Source organism: Perna viridis, chromosome 6 (assembly GCF_037379345.1).
Source record: "Perna viridis isolate PV_CMFRI_1.1 ecotype Kerala chromosome 6, ASM3737934v1, whole genome shotgun sequence".
Taxonomy (NCBI): Eukaryota; Metazoa; Mollusca; class Bivalvia; order Mytilida; family Mytilidae; genus Perna; species Perna viridis.
The window spans coordinates 42,914,632-42,932,704 of NC_142450.1; the positions used below are offsets into that span (position 1 = coordinate 42,914,632).

The following is an 18,073-nucleotide window of genomic DNA, read 5'->3' on the forward strand; positions in this document are numbered from 1 at the left end:
ATTGGGGGAAAAGGGGAGGGGGGGGTAATAACGGTTCTGGAGAATAGAGGGGTACTGGTCAGAACCATTGTGCCAAAAATGTCTGTGACAAGACAAAAAAGGCACACACAATAAAGTACATGAAATAACCAAAACAGCATGCATATAGAAACAAACGTAAATAACCCAGACTCACAAATAACTGGGAGTATAGACAGTATTTCTGAAGGGCTGACAGCATAGTACCTTTCCCAATATATAGCTAGGAGACTGCAAAGACAGTATTTTTCTTGAATATGTTTAATCAACCAAAATCAGAGATTTCACTCATAGTTAATTAATTATTAATAACAAAAATGAAAATATTAACAATAGTGTTAAAATGATCTTAACATAGGTTCTTTATCAAACTTCCATCCGTCTGAATTTTCTGTTTGACCAATGTACCCTTTGACAAAAAATATAATTTCTCTGGCATAAAATATCTCTTTAATATTTACTCCTCTTGGACAGTTGCATTGAGCTTTCAGATCTAGAGTTACCTCCCATTTTCCTTTTCAAGTTTTCAATGTATGACCTTGATGAACCTGGTCGGCTAGATAACCCATCCCCTCCAGTTTGTCTAGGATCATCTGTTCTGATATTTCTTATGTTTTCTTCATCCTTCCTATGGAACACATGAGGCACAGAAGAAAACCTACTGCTAGGTTGCTGTGGAGAAGTATTTTTTGACTCGTAAATGCCATCACATGGCATTGAGTCACGTCTGCTGTACTGATCTCTAACTGGATAGTTTGAATTAGTAGGTAAAGGGTGTTCATCATCAGTCAATGGTGTTTGCACTGGATTGTTCATATTCTCATTTACTGTTGTTTCTGATTGGTCATCATACTCCTCACAAAGAAATGTTTCAATGTTCTTAATTCTGGAATCCAAAGACACTAACACTTGCTTAATCTGAAATTACCAGAATTTAAACACTAAAATTTATATATCCACAGAACAGACAAAAATGGATAGCAAGAGCAAATGCCCAATATATTTTACTTATTATAAACTTAAAAGGCAGTGTCCAAAAGGTCACACAGGTGTTCTGAAGTAGTTAAGTAGGACATATTGGTATAATGTAGGGCAGATTTCTACCTAGAGAGCTATTTAAACTACTTAGTAGCCTACCAAAATTTGTATTGAAATTGGAACTGGTTCTTTTCAACTGGCTGTAAATCAAATGGTAAACAAAAGTACAAACATCCATCAAAAGACATGAGATTTAAGTTCTTTTAACCAAATTAGAAATGATAGCCAAGTTGTACACTTGTACACATGTGAAGGTGTCTATTTAAATTACCACAGAGTTTAAACTCCATTGTTACTAATTCAATAGAATAGATTCATATCTAGTTCAACAAGGTCAGAGGTCAAGGGTCAACTCACTGTAAAGATTATAGAAAGTACTTATGGAGTCTGTATATTAACTACAATTCATCAAATTGGTACAGATAAGATTTTTTTTAAAGTTTGAAATGATACAAAGGCTGGATGAATGCATGGAGAACAACACTGAGACTACAAGGTGAAATTAAAGAAGTGATATCTAATGGTAAAATGAGAAATAAATTTCCCTAAAAGTCCTGCTAACTAACAATTCTTGGACAGACAACTCTGTCCAGATGATGCACTATGTAAACATCAACTCTCAGGCAGACAACTCTGTCATTTAACACAGTGAGAAATATATACTCTGAGTGAAATGTATTACTGACAGTGGGTTTACTCCTATGTTTAGAGGTAGCAACAATATCTGTAAAACAGTTATATAGTCCTAAACTGTCACAACTGATTCAGACAAACAATTACATAGCACATTTATAGGTGTTACAAGATCATAATTTTAATTGACCATCAACTATTGGCTGAACATAGACTTCCAAAAGTTCATTTGAGACTTCAGTTATCAAGCTTCTTTACAGATATGATGAAGCAATCACCTGGTCTAGCTGACGTCACTTCTAACAACGGGTGTAAGGAATGTAGTGACTGACTCTAATGTTTACAGCAGTATTAGATGATGGATAAAAAGTGAACACATAACCAATTCTATTGAATTATCTCAATTTGAGCTATCACCTTTCCCTATCTGTTTTTAATTATCAAGAGCATCAGCTGAAAAAATATCAGACAGAAAAATTACCATAAAAGGTCAAGAGGTGGTTCAAAACTTCAGTCATTAGTAAAAAAAATGTTTTGACAGGCACAGCTTGATACCACAGCCAGGGTTGAAACCTAAGCAGATGGGGCAAGTATGGACAAATCATTCAAACTTGAATGAGTGTTGAAATTTCATTGCCATTAGACATTTGACAAAGGATGAGAATTAGACCAGAATTAAAGTGGCCCATTTTTCCTAAATGGTTCCAGAAACAACCCCCATAATCAATTTGCATCTTAAAACATATAATATTCAAAATTCCTTACAGATTTTGGACTTATTAAGTATGGTTGCATTGGATGGTCAATCTAGGGAATTCAAAATGACCTATTTCTGAGAAACGACAAAAATGCTTGTATTTTAATATTCCCCAAATGGTGTTGTATTGAATGTGACAGCAGGCTGTTTACAACATTTTATCCATATATTGCTTAATACAATGTCTTCTGATGAGTAGTATATGTAGTACAAATAAAGGACACCATTGAAATTATCAACATTTTGACTTAATTATAGCATACTAGGAGAAATTTACCAAATTAACTACTTTTCAGCATTTTCAATGTGCCTTACCAGGCTGCACAAAAAATATACTTACTTTTATCAAATAACTAGTTTTTTGCATAATACATCAGCATTAAAATTTTGGATTATTTCTGAATTTGTATGCTATAACTTTGAACCAGATCTTATAATGACTCTGATTTACTATCTAATTTCAAGTGTCAACATACCTTGTTGACCTGTGTGTACATCTCTTTACACTCAGAGAAAGATAAGGTATCCTCTAATTTTACAGTTGAGTTGGTCTGGGAACTGGACCCTACTTGGTAGCTGTAAAAAGAAAACAACAGAAGAATAAGGTATCCTCTAATATTATAGTTGAGTTTGTATGATAGCTAGACCCTACTTTGGAGCTGTAAATGCAAAACCTGAGGAAGACTAGAAAAACTAAGCAATGCTGATTTAATAGATACCCAAGCTCCTCCATTTGATAAAATGCATTAAAATTTGATTTGGATCAAAATGTAAAATTAGAGAATGGGAATATAAGTCATTAATTTCCATTCAGTGGTGTAGGAGGTTTAATGAATAAGATTAGGGTAGTCCTCCGTAATGGAAGGAAGGAAGGAGGGACACCCCATCAAAAGTAAAACAAAAAACCCATAATACATGGTCAAAGGTCACCGAACATTGGTTTGAAACATAATCTTCTTAAGCACCCATTCATATATCACATCTATCTCCAAAGACAAATAATCACAACCTGTATATAACTTGTTACATTAAAACAAGAGACCCTTAATAGGCTGATTTGCTCTTATGTTAGCTTGAAGTTTTGTTTTCATAAGGGAAATAAATCCTGTAAGAAGTTGTTGTATAACTGTGAATAAAATTTAAAGTCTTATTTGTTTCCTCTATTGAAAGTCATTCTGTCTATAAGAAGATAAAAGACAAAACTGAATTTATTACCTTAAGTCTTGTAAGAAGTTGATCTAGTCATAAGGTGTATTTCATCAATTAAAAGTTGATTGCTAGATAGAATTATTCTCAAAATATATGACAACAAAAAGCTTCACAGGGTGCAGCATGATATAACTGTGGTGGTCAAAAAAGTTGGGCAAGTATGGACACTATTAGTTTTTGACACACTTAAGCATTAAGACTTACGATCTATCACAGACACATCAAATGATTTGAACACTATATTGCACGAAATTTTAAATTTAAATTAAAAATGTAAAATCACACTAAAATGAAAAGTCAGTATTTTCAAGTGTGGCCCCTCAGACCCCTTATAACTAGAAAACCATAAGAGTTATCTGAAATCTGATGAAATATGCAGACAGGGATTTTATGAGGAATCCCAATTAAAAATAAATTTCTAAATCGTACCAAAAAAGCCCCTTTTGACCCCTCATAATTCGAAAACCACAAAAGACATCTGAAATCTGATTAAAAAAAAAAAAAAGCAGAAGACTTTGTTAGGAACTATCATAAGGATCATTTCAGCAATTTCTATCTATCATGGTTTTCAAGACTGTCAAAAAGAAAAAAAAAAAAAAAAAAAAACATCATTTTTTTCCAATAACTCTTATCAGGAGTCGTCCAATAACTTTTATGCCTGAAGACTTTTGTAGTCCTAATAAATAAGGATCATTTCAGCTATCGAAAGAATTGGCTAAACCTAACGGTTTTGGAGATATATATGCGAAAAACTACTGTCTGTCCCCTATCTTCTATTTTTAGTAACAACGGACATCTTTTTCGATGGATCAAATATCCCCATGACAGTTCTATGCAGGATATCCCAAGAAACATTCATAACAAGTTTGGTTCCAATTTATCAAGTAGTTTCAGAGAAGAGTTTTGAAAATTGTTAACGACGGATGCCAGGTGAGTTAAAAAATAAATTTTCAAAATCTGACCAAAAGAAAAAAGTTGAATTTTGTGGGTGTTACCCAACATTGACCCCTATAACTTGAAAACAGTCCATAACACAGAAAAACTGCTGATACACTAGTTTACCATTGAATAAGGAACACAATAAAAAAAGAATAATTAAAATTGGGAAAAAATTAAAGCTTGTTGCTTGTTTTTGTCTGCAAAAACATTCAAATGTATGTTCCCCCCCCATAGGAGCACAACTCCTACAAAAATTAGGTGACCTATATATAATGTTATTGCTACATACAAAGTTCCACAAAATTTGGTTCAGTAGTTTCAGAGGAGTTGCACTGACAAACTTTGTGACAGACAGACGGACAGGCCAAAAACAATTGGCCTCCCCACTAAGTGGGGGAGACATAAAAAAGAAACATTCTACATGGGTTCTAATAAAACACCCATTTTTACCCTTTTTGGTCCCTTTTTCTAAAATGGTAGGGGCCACTAAGTCCACATATAGGAACTTCCTTTAGTAGTAAGTAAAATCACATCAAAATTTCAGAACAATTGGTCAACCACAACTAAAGTTATCTAATAGAAATGAAGTGTCCCCAAATGACAGCCCCTAACATAATACAATAAGTAAATTTTTTGAGGTCATCTAAAAACTGAAAAGAAATCTCCATTTTTGGCTTTCCAAAGTCAATATTTGTGATGAGAAGTGTAACAAACAAAAAAAACCAACCCATTAGTCCAACAGGAATCACAGATTTGAAATAAGGTATAATATTGATTGTTCTGGTAATATTTGACGATTATTGGAGAAAAAATTATACCGACATTTAATAAGCCAATCATTTCAACATAATCATGAAAGTCTTTCATTTCATGTAAATGTATTTAGTACATATTCATGTAAAGAATATAGTACAAAAACATAAAATAGGTATTCCATGATAAAAGTCACAGTTTTTTTTTTTAATTTATTGATCATGGGTAAACGCCCTATGGCAGATATTTCAAGCATTTCAGGATGAGAACAATTGACCAATCGAACATACCCTGCTTTGTATTATCCCAAAAGGCTGAGCCAGATTTTTATTGTGCTAGCTCACAGAAACAACAACCCACAGGTAGATATGCCACCCCACTTGAAAACATTATTCTTTCTCCAAGCCAACCAGTTGTCAGACACGGTACAATCCATTATCATATGATCAAAGTTCTGTTATTAATTTTAGATCATTCAAATTTAGGTTTTTTTTTCAGTTTCTCCGACAAAAACTTAACATAGACACTTTATTAATCAGGTAGACACATTGTATTTGTTAACCAAGACTGGTAGAACTACCGATAAAACATAAGACTAAGAAAGGTGCAATGAGACAAAAAAACAAAAAAACAAAAACAAAAAAACTTGAACATACAATCAAAGAGTACTGGTACAATTCATCATACTTAAAGCTACATAGCAAGTGGTTACTCATTTACTATCAGATTCTGAAGTTTACACTGAGGACATTGATTTGACATATGTATATATGTACCTTTATATGGACAGTAAAACTTTATACCTATACAACATATAGGTGCGGGTGTTAGAAGTTATAGAAATACCATGAGTAATCTTTTTTTTTTCATCAATTCTGTGTAAGAGTTGCTTCAATATTTTAAGAGACCAAAACTATCAAAGATATTGGATTGAACTTTGGTTAAAAATCTATATTCAAAAACAACATTGTTCATGCTGGATATTATAACAAATAGAATACCAGGAAAGTTTGTCAACAAACATAGTCAAAAGACCTCATAAATACCTGGAAAGTTTGTCAACAAACATAGTGAAGAGACCTCGTAAATACATGGAAAGTCTGTCAACAAACATAAGTAAAGAGACCTCGTAAATACCTGGAAAGTTTGTCGACAAATATAGTGAAGAAACCACGTAATTACCTGGAAAGTTTGTCGACAAACCTAGTGAAAACACCTCGTAATTACCTGGAAAGTTTGTCAACAAACATAGTGAAGAGACCTCGTAACTTATCCAGATGACTTGGTGTAGTTCTGTACATTTTACCTATCTTCTCTTTGCAAATCTCACATTTTAACAAATTGTAAGTACTGAAAAGAATAAATAATGACATGTTCACAACAAGCATAAGATTTTGAAATTAATATTGTAGTCCCAAGACAAGTCTTACCGAAGACCATATACTCATTGTATACAGAGTCTGGGTTTAACCAATGTTTGTCAAGTTATTTCTGTAGTGGGAGGCATTTCACCAGAAACTGTTAGAAATCCTGCCAGGCCGGAATGATCTCCCTTATATCCAAGGGCATTCTATTTTTATGACAGTGTGTATGAAAGAAAAGAGGTAGCATCATAGGATTTTACATTCTGAAATGTGAGAAATCAACAAAATTTTAATTCAGTATAATTTCCTGACCAGTGAAGACCAGTGCTGGATAATAAATACATTGTATTGTATGTTCCCAAACAAAAGGGTAATTGTCTTTACATGTTTCTTTTTTTCTCATGTTCCAGTGTAAAAGTTCAATAAGGAAAATGATTGAGATTGTGCAGTGGGGCTCTCTGGCAGATAATTTCGACAATAAATATTGATATTTTCACATAGGATCTGGAAAAGGTCACTCTTTGAACAAAAGATAAATAACAGCTAGTAACTGCAAAGTAGTTCTTTTGATGGAGAAAGTACTCAACCACAAGTACTTGGCCATCCTGTATTCCCTCTTCCACAAATGCAAGTCAAATTTATACAGTAAAAGAAGTTAGACCCAGGAAGATGCTATTGCTATGTAAACAAAAAATTAATTCGATTCAGTTGTCCAAAAATTTCAATTACTTAAAATGGTAATAATCCATCTCTATATTACATTAATTATTTATCAGCAAAATGAATAGAATATTGTAGATGATGAACTATGTAAAATTTTCTTACATTAACATCTTCAAGGTTTATTTTTATTATTGATTAATGGTTAAGTGATGCTCCGAATTTTAGAAATTTCAGTGGTTATCAACCAGTTTGCCTGCTGATGACATAACACCCTTCAAGAATCTTTATTCTTATTAAGACTGATGGAACTACTTTAACAATTATATAGTTGCAAAAACATTATGAAAAATTATTGAGCACTGGTCAGGAGAGTCAAGAACTATTCAGTGTTCACTCCAGGCCAACATAAAGTTGTGCTTTGCAGAAGTACAATTTTTAAGTACAGCACTATCTGAAATAAACTTGGATAAGTGCGCTCAATTAACAAGTGCTCTAATTATAGGGAAATGTAATGAGATAAATCATTAACATTATTATTTTACGCTTCTGTCTTTCACCTCAATTTTTTCAATTGGACAATGATATTTCAGGAATTAAAAAAAAAAAATTGTAACCTGCAGCAATGTTTGTCAAAGGTTAAAAAATTCCCACATCCATACTTCAGCTTTGGAATAGCTCATGTGGGAGATTCTGTAACTCTCATGACCTGGGAGACTTATACACATAAACAAATTTTGGTGTAAAAATTAAATTTAGTATACAAGTACCGTATTGCACAGAAAATAGTCATTTTAATCAAAACCTCCCACAAACTATACATTTTTATGTGGGATTTTGTTGGAGATAAAAGATTGTTAACAAGTATGCACAATAGTTTTGTGCACAATACTTTTTAGCCAGATGACCTTTTAAGCAAAGGATTGCAGTGTTAGAATTTTGTTTATGTTTTATACTTAGGTTTTGCATAAAGTTATATATGTATGTATTTTGTATAAGTCATAAACCATTCCTATTTAATTATTTTAATTTGGAAATAAAATCAACATCACCTTCTTCTTCTATACTTATAGTTTTACCTGCCCATATCTGTTCCATTCTTTGAAGTATCCAACTCATCTGTTATCTGTACTTTGTCTGAAACTCCTGTTAGTAGAAAAAGTACTCAAGGGAACCGAGATTCTAGCAGAAATCAAAAGATTGTAATCCAGGGACAAAGACCAGCCGCGGAAAACAGACACATACAATAATACATACAAAGTAACAAAATTAAATAAGCAACTAAGACTCTACTAAAAACTGAGAGCATGGACCAGGTGCAACAGTATGGTAAGCGTCCTCTGCTTTTCTACAAACACTCGCTGAGTAGCTCATAAGAAGTCAAATCCAGTGTAGATGAAAGAGGAAAGGAAAACTATGACACATTCAACAAATCAGTTTTCATGGTGCAAATGGATACACCGTAACTATCCACAAGTTCATGATGACAAACATAAAACTGCTGATAACTTCAATCTTGTAGCAACCTAACTGTTCTATAAGCCAAATTTTAATAAGTCTAAGAAGTCTAGCGCAGTACAAAAAGTCTGTTACGGCAAGGTCTGAAAACTCCATATGTAGGTACTGAAGGGATGTTGCCACAGATGAAAGGGAAGTTGGCAATATGGTATTAAAAGTCATCACATTTAAACATTTTTCTTTACCAATGATCTCTAAGTATAGGTCAAGATATGAGGCTGACTTCACAGTGAATGTAGTATCCTTTATCTCATGTTCTTTTGGGTGGATGCAATGCGTCATATCCCCGAAACCAGGATTTTTTAATGATAATACGTCATTTATGCAGCGGAAACCAAGATTAAAGAATCTAGCTAAATGATGTTCCTTCTTCTGGATCAGATCAGCTTTAAAGTCAACTAATAAGACTGAAGGAAAAGGTCAGCAAGCAGAGGAGCACAATTTGTTCCCATTGGAAATGCCGACTGTTTGTTGAAAAACGTGTCCACCAGACTGGACAAATATGTTGTCAATAAAAAATTCCAGCATTATGAAAACATTTTCTTCAGTATACAATGTATTTGGTAGATCATTTTGAATTATCTTATACAAAGTATGAGGTATCTCTACCAAGAACTACATATTTATATCAGGGTGTACCGTCTTTTTTGGAGTAATAACAATGTACAATGTTTTCGAGTTGGGATTTTAACTGAGTATGAGTAACAGAAGTATAAAGAGTTGAAAAATAATAGGTTTTAATGCTATTGCATTCTGATAATAATCTTGAATTGAGGGTTTCCAGAAGATCTTGGAAATTTTTAAGGATCCACATTGAATTAATACCACTACGGGAGTACAAGTGTCATGATAGGACTGGTGACCCTCTTTGACAGCTGTGAGTCTAGAAGTTAAAAGTTTTGAAAGAGGTTTGGTAGTACACTTTGCAGATCCAGCTATGTAGCATTGTTTTTATGGATTCTTATGGAGTTTAGGAATCCGGTACATTGACGGTAGATCTCAATCATTGTCTGTAGTAGAGAGACCAAAAGAGGATAGCACAGATTAATTTTTTTCTACTATCTTTTCTTTGGAGAGTGTGGTAGCAATATAGGTTTTATTACTACTATTGTTCTACGTCTACCTCTGAAAATAAACATTGGATGTAATGGTTTGGCATACAAAAATGAAGTTGTTTTGGACTTTGTCTGCTGGTATGACAACAGATTTGTCATGTATGGAAGACAATGTCCTTGCTAAACCAGGATCTTTGAAAAGTAAGCCATTATTATTGACACAATAGTGCAGTCAGTGTGAATAATGTTAGTTAAATGTTTGCACAATGTACCTGTGTACAAGACCAAGGTATTGGTCTGTAGCCAGGAATTCAAACAGTGGTTCTATTATAGATTTGTAGTCAACCTTTCCATGAACAGTATCTTAAGGTTTCCAACAGCAGCTCCAAAGGGGCAAGGGTAAGTTGAACTAAAGCAGAAGGGGGCATTTTTGTTTGCAAGTATTCATTTCTTGAATATTCCACTTATATAACTCCTTCCAGGCATTGGAATGGGTGTGTCTATATAAAAGGCATACGGGTGGGAGGGAAAGGACACACTGGGCAACCCACCCTTCTAAAATGGTCTAAGGAAAACCCTTTATTAATGACACTTCTGAATCCTGACTATTGAGTTCCTTATTTTTTCTAACCCTTTTTGCCCTCTTGTTCCTTTAAGTCTCAAGCCTTCCCCAAAGTTGATTCCAGCCTGACCTCTGTGGAACAATATCATAAACATCCATCAACTTTTACCGTACTTGAGTTACATGTATATAGTCAAATTCTATAAAATTCTTGTTTTTGAACCCTTTTACTCCTCTAATTCCAAGGTGGTTGGGGCCAAACCCTCAAAATCACCAACCAGTCTTTTGTTGTTTGGAACCTTGTTATAAAATTTTATAAAAATCAACAAATTATACAGTGTGGGAAACCACTTTTTTTCCCAACTTGCCATTCTCGCTAATGGAATATTGATCTTGCTAGCAAAATAGAAATTCAACTAGCCAAATTTCTTTGGGTTTTTTTTTTCGTATTACCATCTGTTTTCTCTTGGATTTGACTATCTTCTGCCTTCCTTTTTATTTCTTCAACTATCTTTTCATTTGTTTTTAAATTTATCAAAAACTTTTCCATTTTCAAATATTCCTTCCCATTGAAGATTTTCATGTATTTTACAGTAACAAAATAAGACTCCATTTTTTAACTCATATTTTTTTTAAAATAAAATAATATTACAACATATTCATCATGAAACAAGAAAATGTTTATCATTTGCTTCTTGTTCATTTTTATTTTGACAATAAACAACTAATTTGCAAGGTAACATATCATAAATTACACAGATATTTTCATTTGAACACTAATACAAGCATAGGTTTTGGCACATCCCGTTTACTGGGAATTGAAATGGCAGATCGTAAACAATGCTTTACAAGTAAAAAAAATTGTACATATTCAAGTTAAACTTCTTAAAATGTAGGGAACATATTTTGAATGTATGATGTTAAGGGATGAATTACTTTATAACCTGCTGGCTGGTTAACTTTTCATGGAACTTGCCAATCAAATGACGGTCGCCAAATTGATGAGTGTAAGCTAATGAGGGCCAGCTAAATTACACATCTACTCGTATTTGGCGAGCTGGCGAGTGGTGGTTTCCCATACTGCAAATATTAAAGATACTGCATAAAACCAAGTGTCTACAGACAACAATGACAGTGCCATACCATTAGGACAGGGAGTGTATATTAGAGGGAGAAGTCAGTGGTAATTCTTTAAATAGAACACTGCAATTGCTATTTGGCTGTTTATTAGCCAATTTTCTCAAATTTCTCTGTAGAATATAGGGTAACTTAACTAAGGGTGTTTGTAAAGACCACTACATGAATTTTGATGAGTAATGTACTAAATTAAAGATAAAAGATAAAAGGATGGCAACATGTATTTTGTATTTATTTAAAATAAAAGGAATGTAAATATTTTTAAGTTTAAAATAGGTCTTTTTATAAAAATTATAAAATCCAGTAGCCATGGTAACATACTGAAAAAAATATTACTGAGTTTTAGTACAAATCAGGGGTGCCTTTCCAAAACTAACAGCCAAATACCATGTTTTATAAAATATCAGGCACTTAGACACTATCACAGGATGAAAGCATGCATGGAGTAGGTGGAAAAAGGGTGAAAATAATAAGAACCTTTTCAATTCATTCTCTCACAATTTTAATTCCAAAAGTTTGTGCTAAATAAGGTATTTTGAAAATCAGCAATCTAATGCTGAGGAGAGAACCTAATATGGCAGGGGACTGAAACATCCCAGATACCATTCTTCCTTTAAATTACACCTGTTTACCATTACATATACAATGTATTACATCTGTCTATGTATAAATGCTTAACTACATTTAAACAATATATCCACCAAATTTCAACATTTAATTCAAGTTTTAAAAAATTTGGCCGGGGTAACTTGGTGTGCGAAACAGTGCACCTTAATGTAACTGTATAGAGCACCCTTAAGTTTAACCAATAGAAAGACAGGGGAGGTGCAGTTATTTTTATTCATTATAAGACTTAGTTGAAGTAATCAGTCACTGTAATATAAAGTACCTGATTAAGATAAACAATTGTTGCTGTTGTGTAATTTTTTTGATGCAATTGGTTTTGAATTCACTTTCACATCATGTGACACTAATGATGCTTAACTACGGCAACCTAACTGATGGAGCTTACAACCTTGCATTACACTGGACAAAGGTTATGACAACTATGAAACTGAACGCCCAATCGGGGGTTTTTAGGTCTGAAATATTTTCGAGCAAAAACAGTCTTTAACACTTGTATATTAGTTTACTTGAACGAATTTGGTCAATAATTGAAATACAAAACACAGTGATCACACTGTTCCTCAAATAAAAGCTGAATTGTATTTGGTATTTAAATAATAGACTGATAAATAAAAAAAACATTGGCTATCTTTTTTAAATACAGCACTTGTTTTTATGAAGCCTTGGACAAAAATTATGATTAAAATTTCCCCCAATTTTAAATACTTAAAGCTGCATTAGCTGTCATTTTCGTTTGTTGAAATTTACCTTAACTTTGAATTATTTCTATTAAGTTGTACTTTTCCTGTATAATTTCATTTGATATCCACAAATAAAATGCATTAAATACATGAAATAGATGTCTATATAAATGTATTCAATGTCTTGCAAGACAAAAAATCGACCTAGATAAATTTGTATGCACATGACTTCTGGTGACCTTAATCCATGCATGTGCTGTAAGGGTCTCTCCTAGAATAACAAATCTGATTGCAAAGCGAAAGTGTTTATTCAATGGCAAGGAAGACCAACAGACTCGAGCCTTAAAAGAAAAAAGTTCAAATTTAATGCAAGGATCCTTTTGAAATTTACGTATTGTGATATAATGTGGGTTAAATATGGTCATTATTTATTTGAAAACTAATCAAGATATAAATGAAATGAAATGAAAACAAGAAACGTACTTACCTGTGTGTCTGTTATTGTTATTTTTTTACCAAGGTTAAAGTATTTTTAACCCAGGTGAATGTTCTGTCGGCAATCTTCGGAAGTAATAGCGAAAAATAATTAGATCAGAGCTATCAACCTTCTCTGATTAAAAAACATTGTTTTCACAATATTCTGTAGCTATTATCGACATTTATTACTTCAATTGCATTATTACAAACTTATTTCACTGAATCAGCAAAATTCAGTAGAATCAAAACTGAACAAAGTTGGCAGCTAATGCAGCTTCAACAACAACAAACAAAAAAAATAAATAAATAACAAGAAAAAAAAAGAAAAAAAAATAGCTACTGAAACATTTATTCACGATTTTGCAAAAAAAATTGTAACTTACAGACGACACAATCTCCTATAGGTTAAACTATCTTCAACACTTACTTTTTAAGCTAATTGTTCGAAGAACATCTTCAGCACACGCCCAACCAGTTGTGTCCCCTAAAACTGAACTGCAGTTTGCACACTGGAATATCATGGTCTCCTCTGCATGTTCATGCTGAGCGTTGTCATTGGTGGTTATCGGTTCTGTGTACAACAAATGTCCAGAAGAGTTTTTGGAGATAGAATCAGTCATTGCATATGTTTACAAAATTTCCCGCCAAATACACTCAGGTCAGTATTCAGCACGTCAGTAAGGGGAGATAATTTGACTTCGAGATGCTGAGAAGTGCTTTCAGTAGAATTTGCAGGTTTTCTAAGAGTATCCACCGAAATTTCTCGAATTCAAATAGTACATACACAAGGAAAAATCACAGAAAAGTAAATTCTGTTTGTAAAATATGTTCAGGGTCAGCTTACCATCCAAGTTATGCTAACAAATTTGACTTGGTGAACATTGTGTTTCAACAGATGGAGCAAAATATACATACTACTGGTCATTTGCAGAGGGGAAAGAAACATTCTCATGGAGAAACTTCTGACTCAGATTCAGACAGTGATGGGGTACATACTATTGAAATATTCCCTCATAATTAGTAGAAATACTCATCCTAAAATAATTTATCTTTACAACAGTTATGGTTTAACTGGAAATGTCAGTGTAGTTCTGATTGCAGATATTGCATATTCTCTATGATTTTGTATTTTTTCTGCATCTTGGATGGCTAGATAATTGTGATATCATATCATGAGATGATGTAACGTGAATTAACTGTTGATATTAAAAAAATGGCAGTTGTGATTGGTTGTTGTGTGATTGTGAAGCATAGTAAATAAAACCTGATTTGTTGAAAAGGATGATGTTCTGCCATAACAGCTGGTGATGTCACAAAAATTTTTGTCAAGGCAGGAGCTGAATTAAAGTATATAAATTTTTGAGCGGAATCAGAGAGAAAAAGGTTTTATAACTATTGAAATTTGAATATTGTAAATTATCAACTTGCATTATTTACTTTCAACATCATAACAAACTCACTGAGGCTTGATTGTTATGATGTTCAGGGTTTGACACTAGCTTTTCTCACTAGGTAGCCCAGAGGACTTTTGGATGGATATATTAATTAGACCTTAACATTTTTTTGCAGTCCTTTCCTTAGGACTAATCAAATTTTAAGAACTAAATTGATAGCCCAAAGGACTATCAGTTAAAATTTCAATTTTGATAGGCAAAATGGACTATACTGTTAGTGTCGATCCTTGTAATTTTGAAATTGAGTGACAAGTTTATATTTTGCTATATTCACTTTTTACTCATTATGAAACCTGTTTATAATTTTGTCGTTTCTATTGTTGACCATACCTTGACAAATGTTATTTTTGTGATTATGAATCAAAGGCTCTCGAGGTTTTTTCACTTCTTAACCTATTTTCCATGTAGGCCAGGTAAATTAAGACACTCACTTTAACTAAAGCTGGATATCTACTGAACTCAAAAATTTGCTTCCTGAAGTTGACCCAGAAAGGTCAGACACAGCAACACACAAACAAGATGATGAAATAGTTGAGTTGTGGATTTAATCGTGAACAATTTTCTTAAAGTTCTTAATTCAATTTTCAGTCTGATGAGGAATTTGAAACCTTTGAAGAGGATGAAGCCATTGCATCAACGGCAAAAGAAAGAGAATTCATTGTGACATCTATGAGAGTTGATAATATTCTTGCTAACACTGTTGGAACTAATAGAACGTAAGTTACAGAAGACTGTTTTAAAAATATTGGTTTATAACACGGACACTCAAGTATGAATTGAAGACACCATTTGGTCAAAATAAAAACAAAAAAAAACTTGCATAAGTTAATTATTAATTTAAAAAAAAAATTATAAGCATTCAAAATTCTTCAAAAGGTGTACTCACTCACTGTTCAATATAATTTGATGATAATTTAAAAAAAAAAATTGTATTGCCATATACACATTTTTGTAAGGTCTTGAAATTTTTAAAATGTTAAATTTTCTTCCTCGTGCAGTAAAACTTTCCTTTAGAATACACTTGCATTCCAAAGAATAGAGGTCAATTAATTGCAGAAAAATTATAATAACGATTAAAAATAAAATGTTTATTTCTAGAACAACAGAAGAAGAATTTTATGATAACAAGATAAGAGTTAATGGACGGATACCAAAAAAGAAGGCTTTACAGGTCTGTTATTTGAAAAATACTAATTTTTTGTTATTCATAAAAGAGAAAATGTGGAGAAAGTATGTGCCATAAAAGCAGTTGATGCTGTAAATAAATTGTACATGTGCAATGTAATTATAATCAGCTTATTGTGAAAAATCAAGACTGAAACAATTTGATTCTAGGTCCAACACCACAAAACTTTAAAAATAATGAAGTCTGAGAATATTCTTAACTTCCACGGTAACTCCTGTCAAAGTCTTTGAAATTGATGATGTCACAAACAGTTGAGAATTTTCTCCTACTTAGGTAATATTTGAAGTGTAGTGGCGCTGGACCTAGTGTTCCATATTAAAATCAAACTGATCAATAAAGTTGTTCTTGATATTCAAGGAATTTCAATGTAAAATCAGAAATATGATGTTTTTTTTTTAATTTTGAAAAGTATGACATGGATAAAATTGATAAATCAGTTAGCATTTTTCAATTTGGAAGACCACACATCATTCCATAATGCAAAGAAGCCATGGAAGATGAATTTAATTAATTCTTTTGAACAATTTTTTTTCTCATTCAAGGAAGCCCTCTTTGGTGTATTATAACTGTTTTTTTTTCTGAGTTATAGGACTTTAACAATGACAGAAGGTGGCTGGATAATTATGTACTTTTGCACTGCTGATATATAAATTAAATTACTTTGTAGTTAGCAGTGGGATATCAAATGTTTCTGTTGAATAAATTTTGATATTTCATTTGTGAGAAAGTTCTATATTTTGATCTTATGTGTTTTCCCACCTAATATTTTCTTTTGGAATGTTAAGTTAATTTGATGTCACTTATCAAGACAATATGTATGATAAAATGATAATAAATTAGTTCTTGTGAATAATCAAAACATGATAATGTGGGGGAGAATGATTTTAGATATAATTTGTGCAAGGAACAAGTTCTGCACACCAGAGCCAATTATGGGTTCAAATTTGCCCTTGTTCGAGGTCCAGGATTCTCAATTTCTAATGCAATTCTATTTAATTAGGCTCTGGACCTACCATATTTATTTTTTTCTCATATCAGGGACCTTTTACTCTTCAAAGTTAATTTGAACCCCTGCTGATTTGTTAAATCAAGGTGTTCCATACCATTCATTATTCACTTTTTCCAATTTGTTATCCTAAAAGTCACATTTAGCTTAAAAAAGCTCAATTGCAATAATGCTTAGTTAAAAGTCCAATGAAATTGCTGAATTCACATTTTAGTATATTTAAACTGATGTGTTTTGGCTTTAGGTGGCAGAAGGTGATTACATTGACAGAATCATTAGTGAAGATGGTGAACAGTATAAGATCCAGCGTGTACGTGTTCTAAAAATCAAATCTGAACGAACAGCTAAAAAGAATAAATTAAGGGTTATATGTAGAAACTGGTTAAAACCTTTTTGGATGGAAAAAAATGCAGTTGATAGATAAGAATTTTTATACTAGATTTATACTGATTTTTGTTTGCAAATTCATTTTTATATGTAGAAGTAAAGACTGATATTTTTACTCTTATACTATTAGATGAATAAAAGTATTCATATATTCAAGTGCATCAATTTTTTATGTTTCAAAAAATAATTTATTATATCAAGATCTTGCAGAAATAAAATAACTATTAATGCTTTTATTTTGACTGGTATAAATTTGTACCAAATTGAACACTTATTTATTCTTGGTATAAAAAACCGTATATTTGTGGTTTGTAACCTTTAGGTTTAGACATGTTCTGATCACTGTAATAGTGCTTAGCATGATGAGATCTATCTGTGGTCAAATTTTTTGTGTAAATCTATTCAGCCATGTTGGACTTATTGACCTTTTTCAATGTTTTTTTTGCTATTTTAATTCTGATTTTCTTTAAAAATCTTCAGGCTTTTTAGAGCATCTCATTTATTTTTAGTCTGATTTTGGTCTGAAATCTGATTGTAAATCACTTGCAGGGATTTCATAAAGAATTCAAGAAAAAAAAATTGAATCCAACTAAATATCAAATATATTTTTTTT

The 18,073-nt window shown here is 32.3% G+C and overlaps 2 protein-coding genes across 3 annotated transcripts; one reads left to right on the forward strand and one right to left on the reverse strand.

Annotated features, from left to right (window-relative positions):
* Positions 1 to 263: 263 nt before the first annotated feature.
* LOC148615064 (uncharacterized) lies at positions 264 to 14,135 on the reverse strand. Its single transcript, XM_088589721.1, has 5 exons — positions 13,855 to 14,135; positions 8,451 to 8,517; positions 6,575 to 6,697; positions 2,923 to 3,022; positions 264 to 936 (listed from the first exon to the last, which is right to left on the reverse strand). Exons 1-5 carry the CDS (start codon positions 14,045 to 14,047, stop codon positions 469 to 471), a joined length of 951 nt encoding a protein of 316 aa, XP_088445847.1. The 5' UTR covers positions 14,048 to 14,135; the 3' UTR covers positions 264 to 468.
* LOC148615065 (mitochondrial transcription rescue factor 1-like) lies at positions 14,104 to 17,611 on the forward strand. 2 transcript variants are annotated; one of them, XM_088589724.1, is made up of 4 exons: positions 14,104 to 14,232; positions 15,470 to 15,597; positions 15,980 to 16,052; positions 17,318 to 17,611. In XM_088589724.1, the coding sequence occupies exons 1-4, from the start codon at positions 14,131 to 14,133 to the stop codon at positions 17,495 to 17,497; spliced, it is 483 nt and encodes a 160-aa protein (XP_088445850.1). In that variant the 5' UTR covers positions 14,104 to 14,130; the 3' UTR covers positions 17,498 to 17,611. The 2 variants fall into 2 exon arrangements, with proteins under 2 accessions (XP_088445850.1, XP_088445848.1); XM_088589722.1 differs by having other exon boundaries at positions 14,131 to 14,415.
* The last annotated feature ends 462 nt before the right edge of the window (positions 17,612 to 18,073 follow it).

Coding starts and splice junctions, on each gene's coding strand:
- LOC148615065 (XM_088589722.1), top strand. CDS start 14,131: ATGCTGAGAAGTGCTTTCAGTAGAATTTGCAGGTTTTCTAAGAGTATC. Junction 15,598..15,979: donor ACTGTTGGAACTAATAGAAC/GTAAGTTACAGA, acceptor GTTTATTTCTAG/AACAACAGAAGAAGAATTTT. Junction 16,053..17,317: donor CAAAAAAGAAGGCTTTACAG/GTCTGTTATTTG, acceptor TTTTGGCTTTAG/GTGGCAGAAGGTGATTACAT.
- LOC148615064 (XM_088589721.1), bottom strand. CDS start 14,047: ATGACTGATTCTATCTCCAAAAACTCTTCTGGACATTTGTTGTACACA. Junction 8,518..13,854: donor TCGAACAATTAGCTTAAAAA/GTAAGTGTTGAA, acceptor TTCTACTAACAG/GAGTTTCAGACAAAGTACAG. Junction 6,698..8,450: donor AATGGAACAGATATGGGCAG/GTAAAACTATAA, acceptor TATTCTTTTCAG/TACTTACAATTTGTTAAAAT.